General features: G+C 40.1%; 1 protein-coding gene across 1 annotated transcript in view; it reads right to left on the reverse strand.

The window, feature by feature from the left end:
- Nucleotides 1-2,315: 2,315 nt before the first annotated feature.
- LOC128743050 (uncharacterized) overlaps nt 2,316-20,096 on the reverse strand; it is a 37,289-nt gene continuing 19,508 nt past the window's right edge. The window contains exons 2-3 of the mRNA XM_053839563.1: nt 3,078-3,560; nt 2,316-2,951 (exon numbers count right to left, since the gene is read on the reverse strand). Coding sequence (XP_053695538.1) covers nt 2,439-2,951; nt 3,078-3,560 — 996 coding nt within the window. The 3' untranslated portion in view covers nt 2,316-2,438. The remainder of the gene's footprint in view (nt 2,952-3,077; nt 3,561-20,096) is intronic.

Genomic DNA, 20,096 nt, shown 5'->3' on the forward strand with positions numbered 1-20,096 from the left:
GTAGGTGGAAGTGGATCGGATACACCTTGAGGAAAGAGGTGAACGAGGTTTGCAGAGAAGCACTCGACTGGAATCCACAAGGACAGCGTAAAAGAGGCAGACCCAGAGGCTCATGGCGACGCAGCCTAGCCAACGACGTGTGGGCCGTAGACGAGAATCTGTCTTGGCGACAGGTAAAAGCCATGGCGGGTAACCGTCAGCAGTGGAAATCTCTGATTTCATTTCTTTGTTCTGCCGGACATAAGAGAGTAAGTAAGAAAGGACCTTATCGGTAGTGACGTCAAAAATGTCCAGATCACCATCGGGGACTACTGACGCAGCTATTAAAGCATCAGACTATGTGCTACATTCAGGTCATCCACTGGCGAACAGAAGAAAAATGATCAGCAAACAATTCGCAAGATTCGGAGCCAGTTGATGAGTCCATTTCGCCCAAGATCACACTAGACGGAATGGAGGATCCTTTGCCCTTGGAGTTTACGAATGTCCAACAGCTTTGTGGATTAGTATGCAATCTGAAATTGTGTCCTCGTTTATTCTGCAGTGTTCGTTGTTTACAAGTCAGTAGGATTTTTGCATTAGCCCCGTAACTGTCCTGTACTCTAACAGCCGGCCGCGATAAGGAAGGGTCAAATCTTAGAAAGATGTTTAAGCCCACGCCTTTGCTTTTTTTTTAGTTGATTACGAAGTAGTCTCTGCTTTGTGTTTCGATGCCGTTTAAATATGTGCAGCTCACGATTACTGTAGGTAGGTTTTGAAGGAGGTCTAATTCTCGGAAGATTTTCGTTCAGCCAAGTGCAAATAGCATCGCAAAACGCAATGTCATGTCATTCACTTCGATCTCGTCCAATAATGCATCCCCCAATCCAGAGACGAAAGGTGCTCCACAAGTGCATCAATATAAATACGATGATAGTTTAAAGGCGCAACTCCGAAACTGACAGCTGGAACTTCAACGGGACGTTTCAGTAATAGACAACTTGTTTCAACTTCGTGAATTCGGATTCATCGACCACAGCAGTGCTAGCCACAGGTCGTCTGAAGACCCTTTGTCACGTAAAATTTACGGATTGAGAGGATATGCTCGTCGATAAACTTGCCAATCTTACTTCTGTCAGGTGGAATATAACCTGCAGCAAGCAAAAACTTTATTCCTTTAGTGATAGCGGAAACACAGGCTTGTTCGAGACAATTTCCATGTCTTAAATTGACCAGCGAACTAGGGAACTGTTGAGCAACGGCACATATTATGTCACCAAAACTACTTTTGTCACTATTCTTCTAGCTACGATCACAACGATACATGTTGAAGGCGGATGCAAACAGCTGTACGAAATCAATGCAGGCGTCTAAGCCAATTTCAGTTAGCATCATTACGTCATAGTAGCAGTCAATAAATGCAAGAAATTGGTTGTCTTCTTCAGTCCTCAAACCTCGCCCATTTTGACAGTATGTAGTAGTAAATTGTCCGTAAAATGAAATAGGCTAATCGGTGGGAAAACCTCTTAAATTATTTTCGAGAGGTTTAATGTTTGAAAGTTTGTGCTAAAATTTGAGGAGGATCGGTGCAGCCGTTTTCCAGAAATCTCACCGACCGCGTGGTTGAAATGAATTGAAGTTTTTTTCCTGTAAATTCAAGTGCAAACCTTATACAAAATAATTAATTGTTAAAAAAAAACAACAGAATAAACGAATCACTGTTAAACAGGGCATCGAAAAAACTAGTTTTAAGTTCACTTTTTCATCCTTTTTAACATCACACGATGCTGTGTATGCTAAGGTGTGGCTGCGGTAACACCCGCATAGGGCGCATAGTCCCAAAAGAGCCACAACCTATGTCGGTATGTCCCTACCCTACCAGTCTGAGCGTGAGCACAATAAAATCGCAGACACTAGCGCCGGCCGTGGCGGTTTAACCTACCTGCAGGTATAAGTTTCATCCTCGCATGCACGTGCGGATGCCGCAAAAGAACATTCTCAGCAATAGATTGTTGTTTGCTTGCATTCTTTGTTTTTTTCTCCCCTATTTTATTGACGCTGTTTTGTCTTTATGTAATGAGTTGATCATACCGACTGACGGACTGACCGACTCAGGAACTGGCGCCAGAGGCCGACATTAACCAGCATAATGACAGGGTGTCCTTAGCATAATTACGGGTCGAAGTTGATTCTGCATTTCCTTCTTTTGGCTCGGATTGTGGGTACAACCGAGGGCGGACCGATCGGGTAATTTGTCTGCGGAAGGTGATCAAGAATAAAGAAAGTCGATCCGCATGTTGATAGTTTTTTGTTAAATAATTTATATTTCTCTAGGCAATACAGTATAAATTTAATAATAGCTTACGTGCTAGATATAGGTAACAGTAATGATTTGGTAAAAGTTTCTCAACGTGTAATTAGTTGGTAATTTTGAGCACAAAATGAGGGTTGTCTTTCCTTTACGCACGAACCGTTTCCGGTAGATCGAAAACGGTATCGTAGTCGTCGTCGCATTTGGTTTTCACAGCCAGATTGGAGGGTCGAGGGACGTCCAACGGAACCGGAAGCGACTCGGGCATCACCGAGTGGTGCACGATGAGGGCACGCAGCGAGGTGAACTCCTTGTGGAAACCCTTGATCTGGTACCCGTCGCTGGCGGTCCGCACGATCAGATAGTGGGCGATCTTTGGTCCCGGCGGGGGAACGCGCAACGAGAGCGCGTAACAGCCTTGCTGGGTGGTGCTTTTCCGAACTACGAAGCTGCCGGCGGGTTTGTTGTTCAGCAGCTCCAGGGAGAGGTCCCGTGGCAGGTTCTCGTGGTACCATGACTCGCCGCACAGCCGCTGGTATTCGGCTTCCTGGTCCAGATTGCTCTGGATGGAAGCGGACTCCGGGCAGCCCTCCGGGGCGACCACCAGCGAGCGGCCTTCGTCATGCGCTGATTTCATTAAATTCAGGGCAATTTTTTTGATCTGTAATAGAAATAGAAATTTTCATTAAAGTTTCACGTAGAACGAGTTTCAGCTTGATGGCTCAGAAAAAAAAACTTTTCTGAATCTATCATCTGTGAAGATAGTTAGATAGTTTTATAAACTTACCAGCGCCGGTTTGTCCACACATTTGGCAAGATTAACGTCGTAGTCCAGCGACGGTTTTTCCTTCTCCAGTAAACTTTTAATCTCCCTGTAGTCCACTTTTGATTTATCCGACGTTTGCACCTGCTGCTGCTGCTGCTGAGAAGAACTGCGTTGCTCTTTGGAAAAGTTGTTCCTTTTCAGCATCCGTTTGATGCACTTGTAGATGCGAACTTTGCAGCTAGCCGCGGCGGTGCGCTTTTTCGGAGTAGCCTGCTGCTGCGGCGGCTGCAGTGGTCTATAATTATCGGGCGACGAGGTAGATAGGGCACTCGGCCGCAAACCGGGGACGGGCGATGACGGCGGCGGCGGCTGAAGGTCCAGCTCGGGGGAGGAACTGAAAGTTTTCTTCTTCTCGATGGCCGCTGGTTTTCCGGTGTCGTGGGATGCTTTTTGGTCGTTGGCACTTTTCGGAGGCGACGCTTCCAGGTGGATCTGTGAGTTGGTCTGAAAAGTTCGAGAGGAGAAGGAAATCGGTTAGTTTTTTGGCAGGGGTTAATTGAGCAGCTTTGAAGTAGATGTTGAAACTTTTACGAGTGAATTTAAATTACATTTTTAGATGGCTGGTGTGTGGAAGTTTGTGAGTTTACTTGAGTGTCACCTCTACAAAACTATTTGAGTTTTGAGCAGGGATGGAAGATCAGTGATTTTGATAAAATCTGTGAGTTATCGCCACACGCACAGATCACGATCCGTACAGATCATGACAAACAGTGAATCTTTAGCGTTGATCACAAGATTTTGTTCTCTAAACAGTCTCAGCAGTCGATCACAGTGTTACATCTTACCTAGCTGCGAGAAAAAAGGTCACACATGTTGTTTGTATTGTGATTCATACGATGCACACAACCAATCGTCTGTATCTGTTATAATTCTCAACGCAATCATGCAATGAACATGGTCTGACATGAGGTTTGCCAAAATCTACACGGATCACGACAAAGTGTTTGTCGCTTACAAGTAGTGATGTCAATGAATCTGAATCTGATCGCTTCTCTGATCTTGATCGCCAGAAGCGATTATTTTCCTTCCCTGGTTTTGAGACGAATTTCTAATAGTTCAGGGTGTAAGAATTATCTAACTTCTAATGTTTTTTTTCAGTTAACATCTTAAAGCATCTTTCTTTTACAAGATAACTCATTTTTACTGAATATACTTTGATAGTTTTCAGCTACCGTTGTTTTGTTTATATTGATACTGGTTAGTCGCTGAACTAATAATGCAAAAGGTTCATGATCAATCATTTCTCTAGTATCTCTCGAGTAGTAGTTAAAATCCGCGAGTGTTGCCTTGGTTACTGATTATACCTTCTTCGCTACATAAACAAACAAAATGTCACGGACTCGAGAATGGAGTTAAGGCGAGTTAATTTTCTAGAGTGATGTGATCTGTAAAAGTGCATGTAAAATAAGAAAAAAAAGCTGAAAAAAGCATTCTATCCCGTTCGGCCCGGAGGAAACGGAACACGAATCAAATGTGCATGTGCAACTGACTGTGATTCAATCGGATTTGGCAGACGTTACATTAATAACCATGGAGAGGTCATCGTACCTCCGACTGCCGTTGGCAGAGAACAGACCAGAAGCTGCTTGCATGACCAAACGGCAAATTGGAAATCCTTTACCGAGTCTCCCGGGAACGCCTCCCGTCGGAAAAATAATGACAACCCGTCGTTGTAAACACGTGTTCTGGTCTGCTGTTTAATCCGTCAGAGCAACGCTCTGTCTCGGCGGTGGTGGTTGGTTCGAGAATTCTATGTTCGACACTGGGCACCGGGGGAAATGAATCAATTCCCAGCTAGACTGGAAGCATTCCGTGGAGGGCGTGACTCCATGCTGCCAGTCAATTCCGATGGGGAAATGTACATTTTTAGATGGATTATGTTTTTATTGAAAAGGTTAGATTGCCAATGGGACAGTATCTTTCGGCTATAAGAATTTGTAGATTAATATAAGACAAAGTTTTATTTTACGAATAGAAAATCTAGAAATCATCAATTTTATTTCAGTTTTAACCTTTGTTTTAGGTCATTTTTACTAAACACACGTGCCCCACCGACGCTCGAACAAATTAAAGCTGTCAATTCCAAGCACCCTTCAGAATTGCGCTTATTACAGGACTCTGGTGCGGCTTCTTGCCACACCCTGTAATCAACTTATCAATTAATTAATCATTGTCGAATTATTTTGCTTTGTTGCATGCAAATATTTTTTTTCTCTGCGTCGGCAAAAACTTTCTGTTTGCTCGGAGGGTTCTGCAATTGGCAGGCCAGCCACTGGCACTGCAAAACTTGTGTTCATTTTCTCCCGCTCACTTCCCCTAGTGAACCGTCGAAGACATGCGGTCGGTCTGGCCATTTAATTTAAAAACAACATACTGATCCTATCATCATTTATTTTCCCGCTTCGGTGCTCGGAGCAAACAGTACAGTACGTACCACTTGAGGCTAAATGGATCGCTTTCTTTTCGCAGGACCCTCGGCTCCGTCGAAGCAGCATACAGCTAGCGTTCAATTTGGTACTCGCATAATAGAGAATTTTTAGTGCAGAAAAATTGTTCAAACAACAATCGATCCTTTTCACTTTCTGCACACATGCAACCCTCCCTCCAGTATGAGTGGTCCCTGTGAGGCTGTAACCACTTGAAACAGTTTTAGCCGCACAGCTTCGAATATTGTTTTGTTTTGCTTACTGCCTGCCTGTGCCTGAGCCTGAGTGCAGTTCGCTTATCCTTCCCTTTGAAAGTGAAGAACCAAAGTGCACAGCTGTTTTGATTGCTTTCCATTATTGTCGGTGTAAATATAGGTATTCGAATCGAATCGATTCAAATTTCAAGGAATCATCTGGACCGCCTCCTTGTATTCTCGCGCAGCACGAACAAAAACTCAGCTGCTGCACTTCCCATCATCATCACCGGGGATGGCATCGGCAGTAATTTTGGTTGGCAAACGATTTTATAGAAACCAACCGAGTAGGCCGGAATATTTATATTTACTTACCACAAATATTGTTGCCGAGGCCAACCTATGTATTTCGGAGCGAAGCTTGCGAAGGCGCCTTCTATCAAATTTCTACCGTTCATTCGGCATGCACTGCACGTCGTCGCGTCCTGCCGCTGCCAGTGCCACACGGTTCGGTTGGCCGTACAGTACAAAAGGAATGCCACCGATGCTTTGCACTGTGCTTTGTTCGATTCTGTCAATTTCCTTTCGAGACGGAAATGGCATCTTCAAGCAGGAGCCGAACCGACCGACACGTTAGCAGTAGGCCAGGCCAACTTTAGTTGCAGCTTCCACGATTGTGTTCCCCCTCGGTTGAATTTTACCTCGCAGCGCAATTTTCACCGGTTTCCCTCTAACGGGTGGTGTTTGACAGTATAAAGGTAAAGGTTTTCCGCCCAGATGGAAGAAGTTTACCAGTAACTGTTTCCTTCCGAAGAAATGAAAGATTTTTTTTGCTTCACCCTTTTTGTGGAAGTCAATCAACTTTGGTTAACATTACTGTACAGAAAACCAGATACAATGTGTGATAAACAAGCATTCAGTAAATAACTTTGTTAAAAAATATGTTGTTGATTTTTACGTGGAGAACAGTGCGCAATTGTAATAGTGATAAAAGATTCTAAAATTTAGGACCGCCAATGAATTTCCAGACTTCAAATATTTTTTTTAGTTTTTCTCTCAAAATCCAATTTAAGTGGATTCGTCGTGTCAACTTGACAAAAAATGAGCATTCACGAACAAATTTTTTAACCATTTTTTAAACCTTTAAAGTTAATTTAAAGTTTCCTTCCCCTCGACTTATCGCAAACTGCAAATTCCCTTTCAAATATCAAATCAGTCGAACCGGTCGAACCTCATCGAACGACGGATCCGTCTAGTACCTAATCTATGATTATCTTAAGCGATTCTTTTTTTTTTTTTTTTATTTCTGTTCTGACAGACAAAAATGCACACTTTTATTTGTTTCTAACCTGGTAGCTGGTAGAGAGTCACGGTCGTGTTTCGTTTCGTTAAATTCGTTAGACCGGTAAGATGAGATAGAGAGCAAGCTCAGCAAGGAGGCAAACGAAAACAGGGAGAAAATGGTCCTCCTTGCAGCATAGCACCTTGATTAGATTGGGTTGAGTTTTGTTTTGACAGTGCGTGTATTTAGAGGTGCACAATTTGATTTGATGCCAACCCAGCCAGCACCTTCGACACGCCGGCAGGACACACTGAACCATTGTAGCTATAACCCTCCTTAATGGGAATCGACATCATGATGATAATCATGTTTGACTGACTTTTTAGCTTGATTGACTTGCCGTCGTTCGAAGAAGTGCGATAGGTTCGGATGTTTACTTTCCTAATGTTTGTACATATCAAATAATAAATGTTGAATAGCGTGTATTGCTTTGATAATTCTTAATTCAGCTTTCCATGAGTGGAAATGGGGAACAGTGACAGCCAGCCAATTTTGACAGTTTTAGCAAGTTTAGTTTGTTTGGTTTGCTTGGAACAGAATGATGATGAAAAATTCTTCACCTCACCAACATTCTTTTATCCGGGGCAGGATTTGTTGTTAACCCGAAAAAGAAATTGTAGTTACAAGCATAAGGCATAACCATATTAGTGATCTAACGATGTACAGATGTCAATACACTGGCTAAACCCCTAGCCACCGTTGACAGTTGCAAATTAGAATGTAAATGTAAGCGAAGATTCGAACAAATCATGCCAGATTGCAATCAAGAAGAGCATTAGTAACGTAGTTACATAACGTTAGAGGTACATTAAGGCGTTTTGATCATACATTCCGGTTATCTCCGTTATAGTGAAACTAGATTATCACAGCAAAAAACTAGGTTCGCTACCTCTGATTCGTTCTCAATAAGACGCGAGGCGACGCACGCAGGCTATAGCTAGTATTTAATATGCACAAACCTAATTAAAATATTTAGAGGGATACACCCCGTAGTTCTGGTTCACCTTCCTTTTCACATATGTTGAAGTTTTGTAGGTTATTTTTCAAATTTATTGTACCGATCGGGGCCGAGGAAGGTTCCAGAATTGCGTAAAAGTTATGAGCATGGGCATAGTTAATGGGATTACGAACGAAAACTATATTTAAAACATCCGAGGTCTTATATCTTCCCGGAAAACTTCAAATTTTTCATGCGTCGCTGACTCGCAACTCTTGAACTACGTATCGTAAAACAACCTTTTTGTCAATGAAAATGTAAGCAAACTTGTTCCGAAATCCAGGAAAAACCAAAACAACAACAACAATAACAACAAAACAAAAAATGGTTTATCGCACAAACTGACGCATTTGGTGATCAGATCAGATCAGTGATGCCAGATCTATGGATTTAGGAATTTTCTAGGGACCTATGGATCAAGTACTCGAATCTACGGATTTTCATATACTTCAATTTCTTTCAGTTACAAAACTCACGAGTACACAATATACAAGTGAATAGTATATCGAAAAGCATTACTTTATTCTATAAAAGCCGATATGAAAGTTTCTTATGGAGTTCTTCTGAGAGAAAGAAACGAACGAGGGTTTACTACTCTAATGAGTAGTGTATTAAGAAGGGAAAATTTGACATACTGTGTGTGAAAGAATTTCCCTATTCTCATGCGACTAAGACTGATCTTTTTATAACCTAGTAGCTGGAATTTTTGTCTTATTTACATTAATTAGCTTTGCTTCTTCTAAGCGATAATTAAAAGCTGTTGATATGTAAGCCTTCAGAAAACAAAATAAAAAGACGATGAAAAGATGACTAAAATACGAAAAAAGGCAACGAAGAGGCGATATAAATACAACGAAAGAGCCATGAAAAGATGACGAAAAAGTGATGAAAAGGGTAGTAAAAATGCGCAGAAAAATTTACGGAAACACGGCGAAAAGACGATGATAATACGTCGGAATTGCCACAAAAAGATGCCGAAAACATGCTAAAACAGCAACAACAAAAACACGGCAAAAACCAACAAAGAGATGTTTAAAAAAAGTCAAAAAAGCGACGAAAAGATGATGAATACACTAGAAAAAAATGAGAACAGGTGATAAAAAGATGAAAAACATGACTAAACAACGACAAAAGACGGTAAAACGATTTCGATGACAAATCGTCAAACGAAGTACCAAAAAATGCTACAAAACGGTAAAAAATCGCCAAAAAATGCAACAAAAAATGCCAAAAGCAGGCGTCAAAAAATGACAAAAATACTATGAAAAGGTAACAAAAAGGCGTCGATAAAACAACAATATGATGAACAATATAGCTTAAAGCAACGAAAAGACAGCAAATAAACGATAAAAAGACGACGAAGAGGTGACGAAAGACAGCGACGAAAAGACGATGAAAATAAACAACAACAAAAATGACAAAAAGTCGTTTAAGAAGCGTCTAAATGGCGACGAAACATGCTGTTGAAATATACGAACTGAGTAATTCTCGCTGAAACGAGGACTTCAAATATTGGAACTTTTGCGCTTAATTGGTTGAAAATGGTTAAAAAATAAGAATTACACTTTTGATACCTCGAAATAGTGGACCCCTCGTGCGCCAAGGGGTCTAACAGGTTCAAAAAAATTTGAATTTTGAGCAAACCTTGAGATCTATATCTTGTGGTATTTCCAAAATTTGTTATGAAACAAACTACAAACGACACGATAATGTAAAGAGGAGAGATTGGGCTTATTAACAAAGTGGAAAAAAAATTGGCGCCCATCTTGGATTTGGCCGCCATGTTGGATTTTATCAAAAAATCGCCGTTTTCGCCATGATCCTTCCAACCAATTTTAATTTCAAGACCACCATCGGAAAGCTGAGAAAAAATGCTATAAGAAACATTCATCAAATTAGGTGTGCAATTTCATTAACTAAATAAAACAATTAAAACAAAATTGTTTATTTTTTGTTAAAATAAACAAAAATGTTTATTTTTTAACCATTTTCAATCAATTAAGCGCAAAAGTTCCAATTTTTGAAGACATCGTGTCACTAGTGGCCCCGTTTCAGTGACAATTACTCAGCTGTTGTATATACGACGGAAGAACAACATATAGGTAATAAAAAAACAACTGACAACAAACAAGATGACGAAAAATGGCAAAAAAGCGCTGAAAGATCAATGAAAAATGACGTGACAAGAAAAGACGACTAAACAAATAACGAAAAGACGCTAAAACAGCAACAACAATAGTAAAAAAACAGTCGCAAAGAAATACGAACAGAAGATGCAAATACAACGAAACCGTATCAAAAATGCGACAAATAAATGTTAATAAGACGCTGAATACGAAGAAAAGACAACAAGGAGATGATAAAAAGCCAACGAAAGAACGAGAAAAAAGACAGAAAAAGGACGACGGAAATACGACGAAAAGATAATGACCAAATAGGCGAAAAGCCCATTGAAAAACAATGGAAGACGGCAAAAATACGATGAAACATCGCCGAAAAAATGCCTAAAGCGCAATCGGCCAAAAACGCCATAAAAGATGCTAATAAAATATGACAACAAATTGCTGAAAAGTGACAAAGAAACGATGTCAAGATGGCGAAAATATGATGAAAAGACGCCAAAACAACAACAAACTAATAACAAGCACGATCATAAATGACAAATACGATAGAGAGACGACAAAAAGACCACGAATACCACAAGGCATGAGGCAAAAAGACAAGGAGTAGATGATAACAATATGGTAATGAAAAGATGACAAAGCAGATGATTGATAAATAAAAAACGCGACCAAAAGACGTTTAAAATTGTTAAAAACGTCGGAAATAGCACGAAACTACGGTGAAGAGAACGTAAAGACGCCAAAAAAAGCGACAAAACGAAAACAAACACGACAAAGAATCATTTAAATAGCTTCAAATGACGACAAAATATGTACAAAAAGACAACGAATATAGGATGGACGTCGAAAGAACGACAAAACGCCAGTGCAAAACAGCATATTGGTCAAGGGGCCGGACACTCAGCACATAGTGCCCCGGCACTGCAGAGATATCAAACGGCACACCTCTAAAGCCTTATAAAAATAACATTTATAGGGCTTTACACACCTCCGGTGCAATTTTACATATGAAATGGGAGCACGGCCAGTTGTCAAAATCATCTCGTACGGTTGCCAGATCTATCAGATTTTAACGAATTTAACAAATCTTGCAGTTCGGCACTTTCGGTACAGCACCGGCACAGTTCGGCTCGTTTCAAGTCACCTAACATAAAAACGGCTGTGCCGAGTGACCGACCCCTTGATATTGGTTGTGTTTTTATTTGCCCAAAGGGCATTGCCCAGTAAACCATTTGGTTTGTATATCTCGATTGCAACTGAGGTATACGAAATCATATCTGAACGAAAAAGTTATATTTCACGCCATATAAGAGCATATATGTACCAAAGTGGAGGCGATATACGTGCGAAAATTTTGACAACTATTTGTAATTCTATTTTGCGCAGTTTTTATAACACGCAACTAAATACTCCTGAATATATGATATAGATATAATCAAATATTGCAATTGTCTATCCTGCTTTATAATTCACAGTCATGAATTGTATATGAAGACACGCACGACTGCAAAACAACTTATTGTTCACTTCGATTTGACATACTCTAATTATTATACAACTCCAATATGAAGTTGACATGAAAACGATTCAATGTGAACTTTCTATTACGATTTTGTGTTATCTGGGTGGGTTTAAAGACCACTGGGCTTGGGCTTAAAAACAGAAAAACGAGAAAAGGTGCCAAAAATATGATGAAAAGACAACAAAAGCGGCAAAAAGACGACGCGAATGGCAAAAAATTGTCGAAAAAAGTGACGAAAAATGCAAAAATGGAGGTCAACAAATGACGAACAAACGACAAAAACGTGTTGTAAAGATAGCGAGCAGACTATGAAAAACGACAAAAATACGCCAGAGAGATGACAAAACGACGGCGAAGCGCATCGAAAAAAAATACATAAGAAGGATGATAAGCCTGTAAAAAGACGACGAAGAGACAAAAAGATGACGATAGAGTGATGAAAGCCGATAAAAGACGAAAAACTACGTAAATACGACGAGAAGAATCGAAAATACGCCAAAAAATGTCAAGAAAGATAGTACAGGACGATATAAAGACCAAAATCAGACGCAGAAAATGTGATGAAGAGATGATTAAACGACAGCGACAAGAAATGCCGAAACAGACTGCATATGAAGACAAAAAGACGCCATCAAGAGCAACCAAAAACGGAATAAAAGAGAATAAATAATAGTAATAAATCGCTGAAAAGAGAGAAAAAACGATGTAAAGAATAAAGTAGAGTAAGGCGGATCAAATCTCAAATCTACATGAAACGATTTAATTCAATAAAAAGAAAAATACTGATACCCTTCAAATAACAATACCTGCAAAACAAATATGACAAAGAGTGATCACACTTTTTGAAGAAATGAACTTTACTTTACAACTAGATAAATTTTGAAAGGTGTAACCCTTCCTTCAATAATAAAACTATGGATTTTTCTTTAGCAAAGTATGGCAATGCTGGATCAGAGGTTCATTGGATACATTAGAAATTTACTCTTTCAAATAGTAAAGAGTAAAGAGTAAAGAGTAAAGAGTAAAGAGTAAAGAGTAAAGAGTAAAGAGTAAAGAGTAAAGAGTAAAGAGTAAAGAGTAAAGAGTAAAGAGTAAAGAGTAAAGAGTAAAGAGTAAAGAGTAAAGAGTAAAGAGTAAAGAGTAAAGAGTAAAGAGTAAAGAGTAAAGAGTAAAGAGTAAAGAGTAAAGAGTAAAGAGTAAAGAGTAAAGAGTAAAGAGTAAAGAGTAAAGAGTAAAGAGTAAAGAGTAAAGAGTAAAGAGTAAAGAGTAAAGAGTAAAGAGTAAAGAGTAAAGAGTAAAGAGTAAAGAGTAAAGAGTAAAGAGTAAAGAGTAAAGAGTAAAGAGTAAAGAGTAAAGAGTAAAGAGTAAAGAGTAAAGAGTAAAGAGTAAAGAGTAAAGAGTAAAGAGTATAGAGTATAGAGTAAAGAGTAAAGAGTAAAGAGTAAAGAGTAAAGAGTAAAGAGTAAAGAGTAAAGAGTAAAGAGTAAAGAGTAAAGAGTAAAGAGTAAAGAGTAAAGAGTAAAGAGTAAAGAGTAAAGTGTAAAGAGTAAAGAGTAAAGAGTAAAGAGTAAAGAGTAAAGAGTAAAGAGTAAAGAGTAAACAGTAAAGAGTATAGAGTATAGAGTAAAGAGTAAAGAGTAAAGCGTAAAGAATATGAGCAGAACTCAACAAGCTTGACGCATAGTTTTATTAAGCATAATTCAGCAACAGTGATGCATAATTTAAGCAGTGTTATTGTATTCCTTCTTTTTCTTGAATTTTCCAATTTATTTATATGTTTTCTATCTATAAAGGAAAGCACCATTATTAGCGAAACACAGACCCGACTTCAGCTCAAGCATCACTTCCACCTAGAAGGGCAACAGATTATGTGATAAATGAGTGCGCATACAAAATGAAACTTTAAAAACAAACAAATTCCTAGAACAGGTTATTGAAACTGTACTAACAAATGGGCTCGACTTGCTCGGCTTGTTTTCGAAACAGAAACTTGAAGTCTGGCAGTCGCAACAACGCAACGGAAGCACATTTGCATTCAACAAACAGTGCCTGCCCGGGCCTGACTCGGTTGGGTGTTCAACTTGTAAAAGGTAGGCTGAAACCTGTCTCCCCAACGCAACACCACCGCAAACCACGCCAAAGGTGCCGCCGCATGGGGACACGAATTAAGGGTAATTGATATGTGATCCGGCCGGTTGCCTGCCTTGCCTAGCAAGTCTCCGGTAATGGGATACGGAAGTGTGCTCATAGCCTGCATGGGACTGCGTTTTTGTTGTTCTTCCCCGGGCAAGGCGATAGTTGCGTGTGTATCGTGAACCGCACCAGCCCGACCCGACGACGTCATAGAGTGCAGGAATGAAAACAACCGGGGGGCTATTATAGTGAATTTTCCATACTTCGAGCGCAGCTAAGATTCTCATTAAGAAACGAACAGGAAATTGAGTCACAGGATGAATGATACAGTGAATAGTAATATGAATAGGAAAAAAAACCCGACAGAATCACTTCAAATGTTATTCCAAGTAGACTGTCGTCTTAGGATTGGATTGACTGTTTAGAACTTCGCACGTACGGTTCCCAGCATGGCATTAATTATGCGCTGATGGGACACATGGAACATGCTGCCGACACCTTTCTCTTTAGTTGGAACGCAGTAATTTCCGCTAAAAAGCATGGCGCAGCAAGTGAGTGTGCCTCGTGGTGACGGTGCGGTGGGCAGAACAGTAATTAAAATCGACATTCCTCGATAGGGTTTTTTTTTTGTTTAGTGCACTTTAGCAATTGTGCCCGATTGTGATTGATGCTGCCGCCTGCTTCCCGTCGCGTTTCTTCCGGTCGCGCATTTCCGAACTGGGAATGGTCAGTGATGTGGAAATTTAATGCGACACTTTTCGTGACAACCGAAGCAGAAGGCAACCCGGATAATGAGGCTACAATTACACACGGGAGCGTCGAATCATTATTTCGCCTGTCATATCTCTGATTGATGTTAGCAATCGATTCCGATGTCTCTAGTAATTACGGTCGGTTGGGAAAGAAATGAATTGTGAGCTTCACTGGGAATGACTAATGCCAATTCAGGAAGACCGCACTTTATTTTTTTCTATTCCTTTAAATGATCATTTCCCTGCATTATTTTGTATACTTTTAGAGCTGTTTCGGTCTAAGGACCTCGTCAGTTGCAGAAGAACTGCAAGACAGCTTTGCTTTGTGTGAGGATCACACTCGAAGATAAACGATTGGTTAACATCAATTTCAATTGAACTCGAAAGTTTTGGTTTATATACCACTACTCTGTTTGGGAAAATCTTTACCCAAATTCAATTATGATGGCCTAATCAGCAGTGATCGAAAAGGGAAATTTCCACTTAAACCGAACCAGCTGCTGGTCTGGTGGCCCATTTAACGTCAATATTACATGCTGATTCGGTTGCCATCGACACACCCTACAAACTGTCGAAACTGTTCGGGGTATTTACTCCGGCAACCGAAGGAACGAAGGAAGCTAGTAGAAACAAATTAAATTTAGATAAAATCCCCCGATTTAAGGTAGATGAAATTTTGGCTCCAAGATGGACAGAATTTAAAGTACTTACTAAAGCCAGCAAGAAGACTTCGGTGATGAGCTGAGCTGCAGAAACCTGCCTTTCATTGCATTGTTATTATTATTAACGTTATTGCTACGGCTACTGATGAAGACCATCATGGATGAAACGAACACGTGTTTTCCAGACGCTCCCTGTTTTGCCTTATAATTTCCAATTACGCAGAAAATTTTCTGCTGTCTGCTAGAATAAGATGACGAGGAAGTGGTGAACGTGGACGGCAGGGTAGTTACCGTGTGCGTGTTTAGCAAACAAGGAAAAACACTCGGAGCACAAAGTTTTGTGATCCAGAAATTAAATGGCAGTTCGCCATGGCCTGCTGCTAGAACGACTGTCGAATACCAAATGAGAGAGGACTAAATAAAGCAATTAAATTGCGTTTGAAACATGAATAATTCTAAAGTTGGCACATTTGTATGCTCTCCTTTCCAGGAGTTTTTGGGGAGATCGCTTAAGGCGGTTATTGAAAAACGTAATTATTGAAAATACTTTATATTATGAGTTCATTATATATATGTGATGAATTCTTTCATTTATTTTAACAACATTTTTTTGCAAAAGAGGGTAGATGCTCCATTAGTCGCGCAGCTAAGCACATTGTAACTTCTTTTTTATTGTTTATTGAGGTATATGCTTCAATTAATGTTTGTGGGAAATAAATTTATTAAACACAAGGTATTTGTCACAAGGCAAGACAATTGCATTCGTTGTACGAGAAGCTTTATTAAGAAAAAATGAATTTTCCGATTCAATTATATTGTACCAGTAGTTGCGCTAATGTTTCCTTAATTAAGCTTGGTGTTCCTTTAGTTGTGTTATTTCGTATACATTGCTAGGTTGCTAGGTGAAAAAACATCGTAGCGCAACTAAAGAAATGAGCGCCTATAGTTGTGCGCTCCAACTGCGCATGGCCTCACGAATGGCCGAAATCCAAACGGCCGAATCCCAACAACAGTCACAGAAGGCCGAATCGCGAAAGGCCGAATTACGAATTGCCGAATCACGAAAGGCCGAATTGTCCCGGAATACCCAAATCAACAAAATTTTAATTGCTCATTTTGTTAGACCTTTTGAATAAATATTTTCATCTATTTCTCTCCGCGAATTTCAAACATCCCCTCGAAAGACCTTTAAAATTTTCCCCTCTATTGCCTTTTGTACTATTCGCAGCTCTGTGATAATCAGCGTCAATGATAGGCGAAGGACAAAAACTTTTCATAAAATTCTGTACCTTAGTTTCAAAAAAACAAGACATATTCTACGTCTTATTTTTTTTATTTTGGTAGATATAGTATGGATGATTGATAGTTGTTTCTTCCCCTAAGCGCGAATGATTTACGTTTATTATACGGTGCGAGGCCTATTGATCGTGTTAATAGCAAATATTTCCTAGATGATTCCAGGCGAGACGACCGCGGGCCGCGAGTGTGCGCCGGTGACCCGCCGTCGGAAGCGCCGGCCACTGCGGGGTGGAGCCCCTCGTAGAAACCAGTACTATTTAGGTGTATGCATTTTCCTAGGTTTACTGACTAGTATGGAATTAGGGATTATCCCTTAGTCCGAACGAGTGGCAGCGAGTAAGGACAGCATATACCCAGCATTTGTGCAGGCTAAAGTCCGCGATTATTTTCGACCGAATATGACGTTCGGCCATTCGTGTTTCAGCCTTTTGTGATTCGGCCGTTCTTGATTCGGTCATTTGTGTTTCGGCCATTCGTAGGTAATCCGACTGAATGTTCATACGAGAATTTGAGTCATCAGTTGGTCACCGGGAAGCAGCACCCGCTACAAATCGTGGTTTGGGCCTCAATTGACAGATACTGGTGCCCTTGTTAGCCTCAGACGGAAGCCTGGCCCTGGCCGCCTAATGATGCTGCAAGACAGTGAAGTACAGCAGAAGCTGAAGAGGTAGACCGAAAGTAATGCGACCTCGTCATTTCACGCCTTGGGCTGTGAGGTTGGATCAAGCGGCTAAGCGGCGTTAAACCTTGGGTACAGAAGATAGCGTACCTTATGCAGGAGTTGACGTCAAATATATCTCTTACACCAGGAAGGGCCTTCTGTGACTGACAATCAGCAACAAGGAAATGACCAAGCCGCTAGTTTTTCCTTTGGTATTTGCGGTGAATGGGGATTTGCAGTATGAAGTGCCCGTAGGCTACGGGAAGTTGCCGCCGTTCATCCAGAAGTGTCACGCGAAAGAAGTTGTGGTCTTTTCGCCGGCCCTGACCTCGGCCCATTATGCCAAGAGATCACTGGAGAAAATGTAACGGCTGAAGTTGAACATTGGACCGAAAACCGTCAGTCCTCCCAACCTGCTCCCCTGGAGTGATTGATAGAAAATTGTTGGGTGAACCTCAAACGAAGGAACGACTCCAATAATTTCGGGGCCGAAACGGACTAACAGCTAAACGCCAAAACCACGAAAGAGCTGAAGAACATAACGTCATTCATTATTTTATTGGCTATGGCTAAGGTTCCAGCCAATTGTTGCAACGCCGCACTATGAGATATCAGGCGGACAAAAATCAGAAACCTGACTTTCACTAATCATCCTCATGAAATTTTCTATTGATAGCAAATACTTCAATTAAGAAAAATCCAAAATAAGAAATCTCTAATCGATGTTGCTTCTGAAATAGAGGCTGTCAAAGTTGAAAAACGATATGACATATACGCTTTTTGCCATTCAAACACGTTTACTTTCAAATCAATTTTTGAAACACTATTCCAAAATTAAATCTTATGTATTATATATCATTAGAAAGGTAATGAAATGAGCTTTCCGAAAAATAGATGGTTTAGATGGCTAGAGGAGAAATTATAATAATAAAAAGCATGACAAGAAGGAAAATATAAAAAAATAAGAGAATTTTCTGCTTTCTTAGTCGAGAACTTTTTTTCTCCAGATATCTCCAGGTTAATTCCTCCTTCTGGGTTAAATCTCAGGTATATACTATCAACTTATGAAAGAATTACGTGCCACCATGCGCCACTCTGCGAAATATAGTGTTTTGAAAATGTCTAGTCACCATGGCAGATTTCAAGATTAAATATATTTCCAGCGAATAACACACACACACACACACACACACACACACACACACACACACACCCACACCACACACACACACACACACACACACACACACCCACACACACACACACACACACACACACACACACACACACACACACACACACACACACACACACACACACACACACACACACACACACACACACACACACACACACACACACACACACACACACACACCACACACACACACACACACACACACACACACACACACACACACACACACACACACACACACACCCACCACACACCCACACACACACACACACACACACCCACACACACAACACCCACACACACACACACACACACACACACACACACCCACACACACACACACACACACACACACACACACACACCACACACACACACACACACACACCACACACACACACACACACACACACACACACACACACACACACACACACACACACACACACACACACACACACACACCACACATACACACAACACACACACATCACCGAGATTTCCTCCATACAACGTTAATTGGAACTATGAAGAAAACATGCGCCCCTCCTGTTAAGTTCATCGAAGAAATGTCTTCGAAAATTTTAAATTGCAATCCATATTGAGTGGGCTGAATTTTTAGACCTATGGCCTATTTCAAGATATGTTCTAGATCTGCTGAACTTATGGACCAATTTCGGTAAATCTTACAAAGCTTATATAAGACGAATGAATAACTTAACTGGCCTGATAAACTCCATTAAGTAAAAATATTGTTAAGAATAGGGGAAAATCAGCAAAACTTAATAATTTCCGATGACAATTAAGGAAGGGGTGGGCACCATGAGATTTGCCGGAAAATTTTACATAACGTCAGTTATATTTGATCAATTGCAGGCAGTTTCTGAATTTCGTTCGTTTTAGGTTAGGTTTTCCCGTAGTGCTAATAAAGCCATTTTCAAAATTACTTCGAAGTTTCGAATAATTTCAGAAGTGAAATACCATAATAATTTTACCAGTGAAATGCATTATATTGCACCAATAAATAGCACAATTAAATAATAGAACTATAAAAATTTGTACGAAATTATTACTTTTATTTAAATACATACAAAAGTATCCCGAACCTCAAAATTTATTATGTTGATTCTATGTTGAAAATGCATCTTTTTCATTAAAATACATTATTTAGTCATACAAATGTCTGGAAGCTTCAGGTAAACGTATTTAAACATACTTTTACTAATAATTCAGATAGAATAACGTATGCCCCGGATATTCAAAACACCATATCTCCCGAACTACTAATATTGTCTTTTCTAGTTAAGTGATTCTTATGTAGAATTTGTCTGGGGAACATTTTGAGCATATTTATTTGAAAATAAAGTTGGGGGTGTTTTGAGATATTCGCATTTTTGGTTTTAAATTGCAAAAATATGTATGATCTTGACAAAAAACTGATAACATCATTCGATTGCGCGGTCAAAAACCCATAGAAAAAGTACATTGGCATGTCTTCACATCAAACTGTTACAGAGATATTTAAGCCCGAAAAATGACTTTTTTTGAAAATCTGTAAAAAAGTAAGCAGCGCCACTGCTAGGGGAATTGATCAATCGGCGTATAACTTCGGGAAATTGGTTGTGGGGTCGGAATGAACAATTATGCCAACTTTGGTTGAAATCGCTGATG

Source organism: Sabethes cyaneus, chromosome 3, assembly GCF_943734655.1.
Source record: "Sabethes cyaneus chromosome 3, idSabCyanKW18_F2, whole genome shotgun sequence".
In the NCBI taxonomy this organism is placed as follows: Eukaryota; Metazoa; Arthropoda; class Insecta; order Diptera; family Culicidae; genus Sabethes; species Sabethes cyaneus.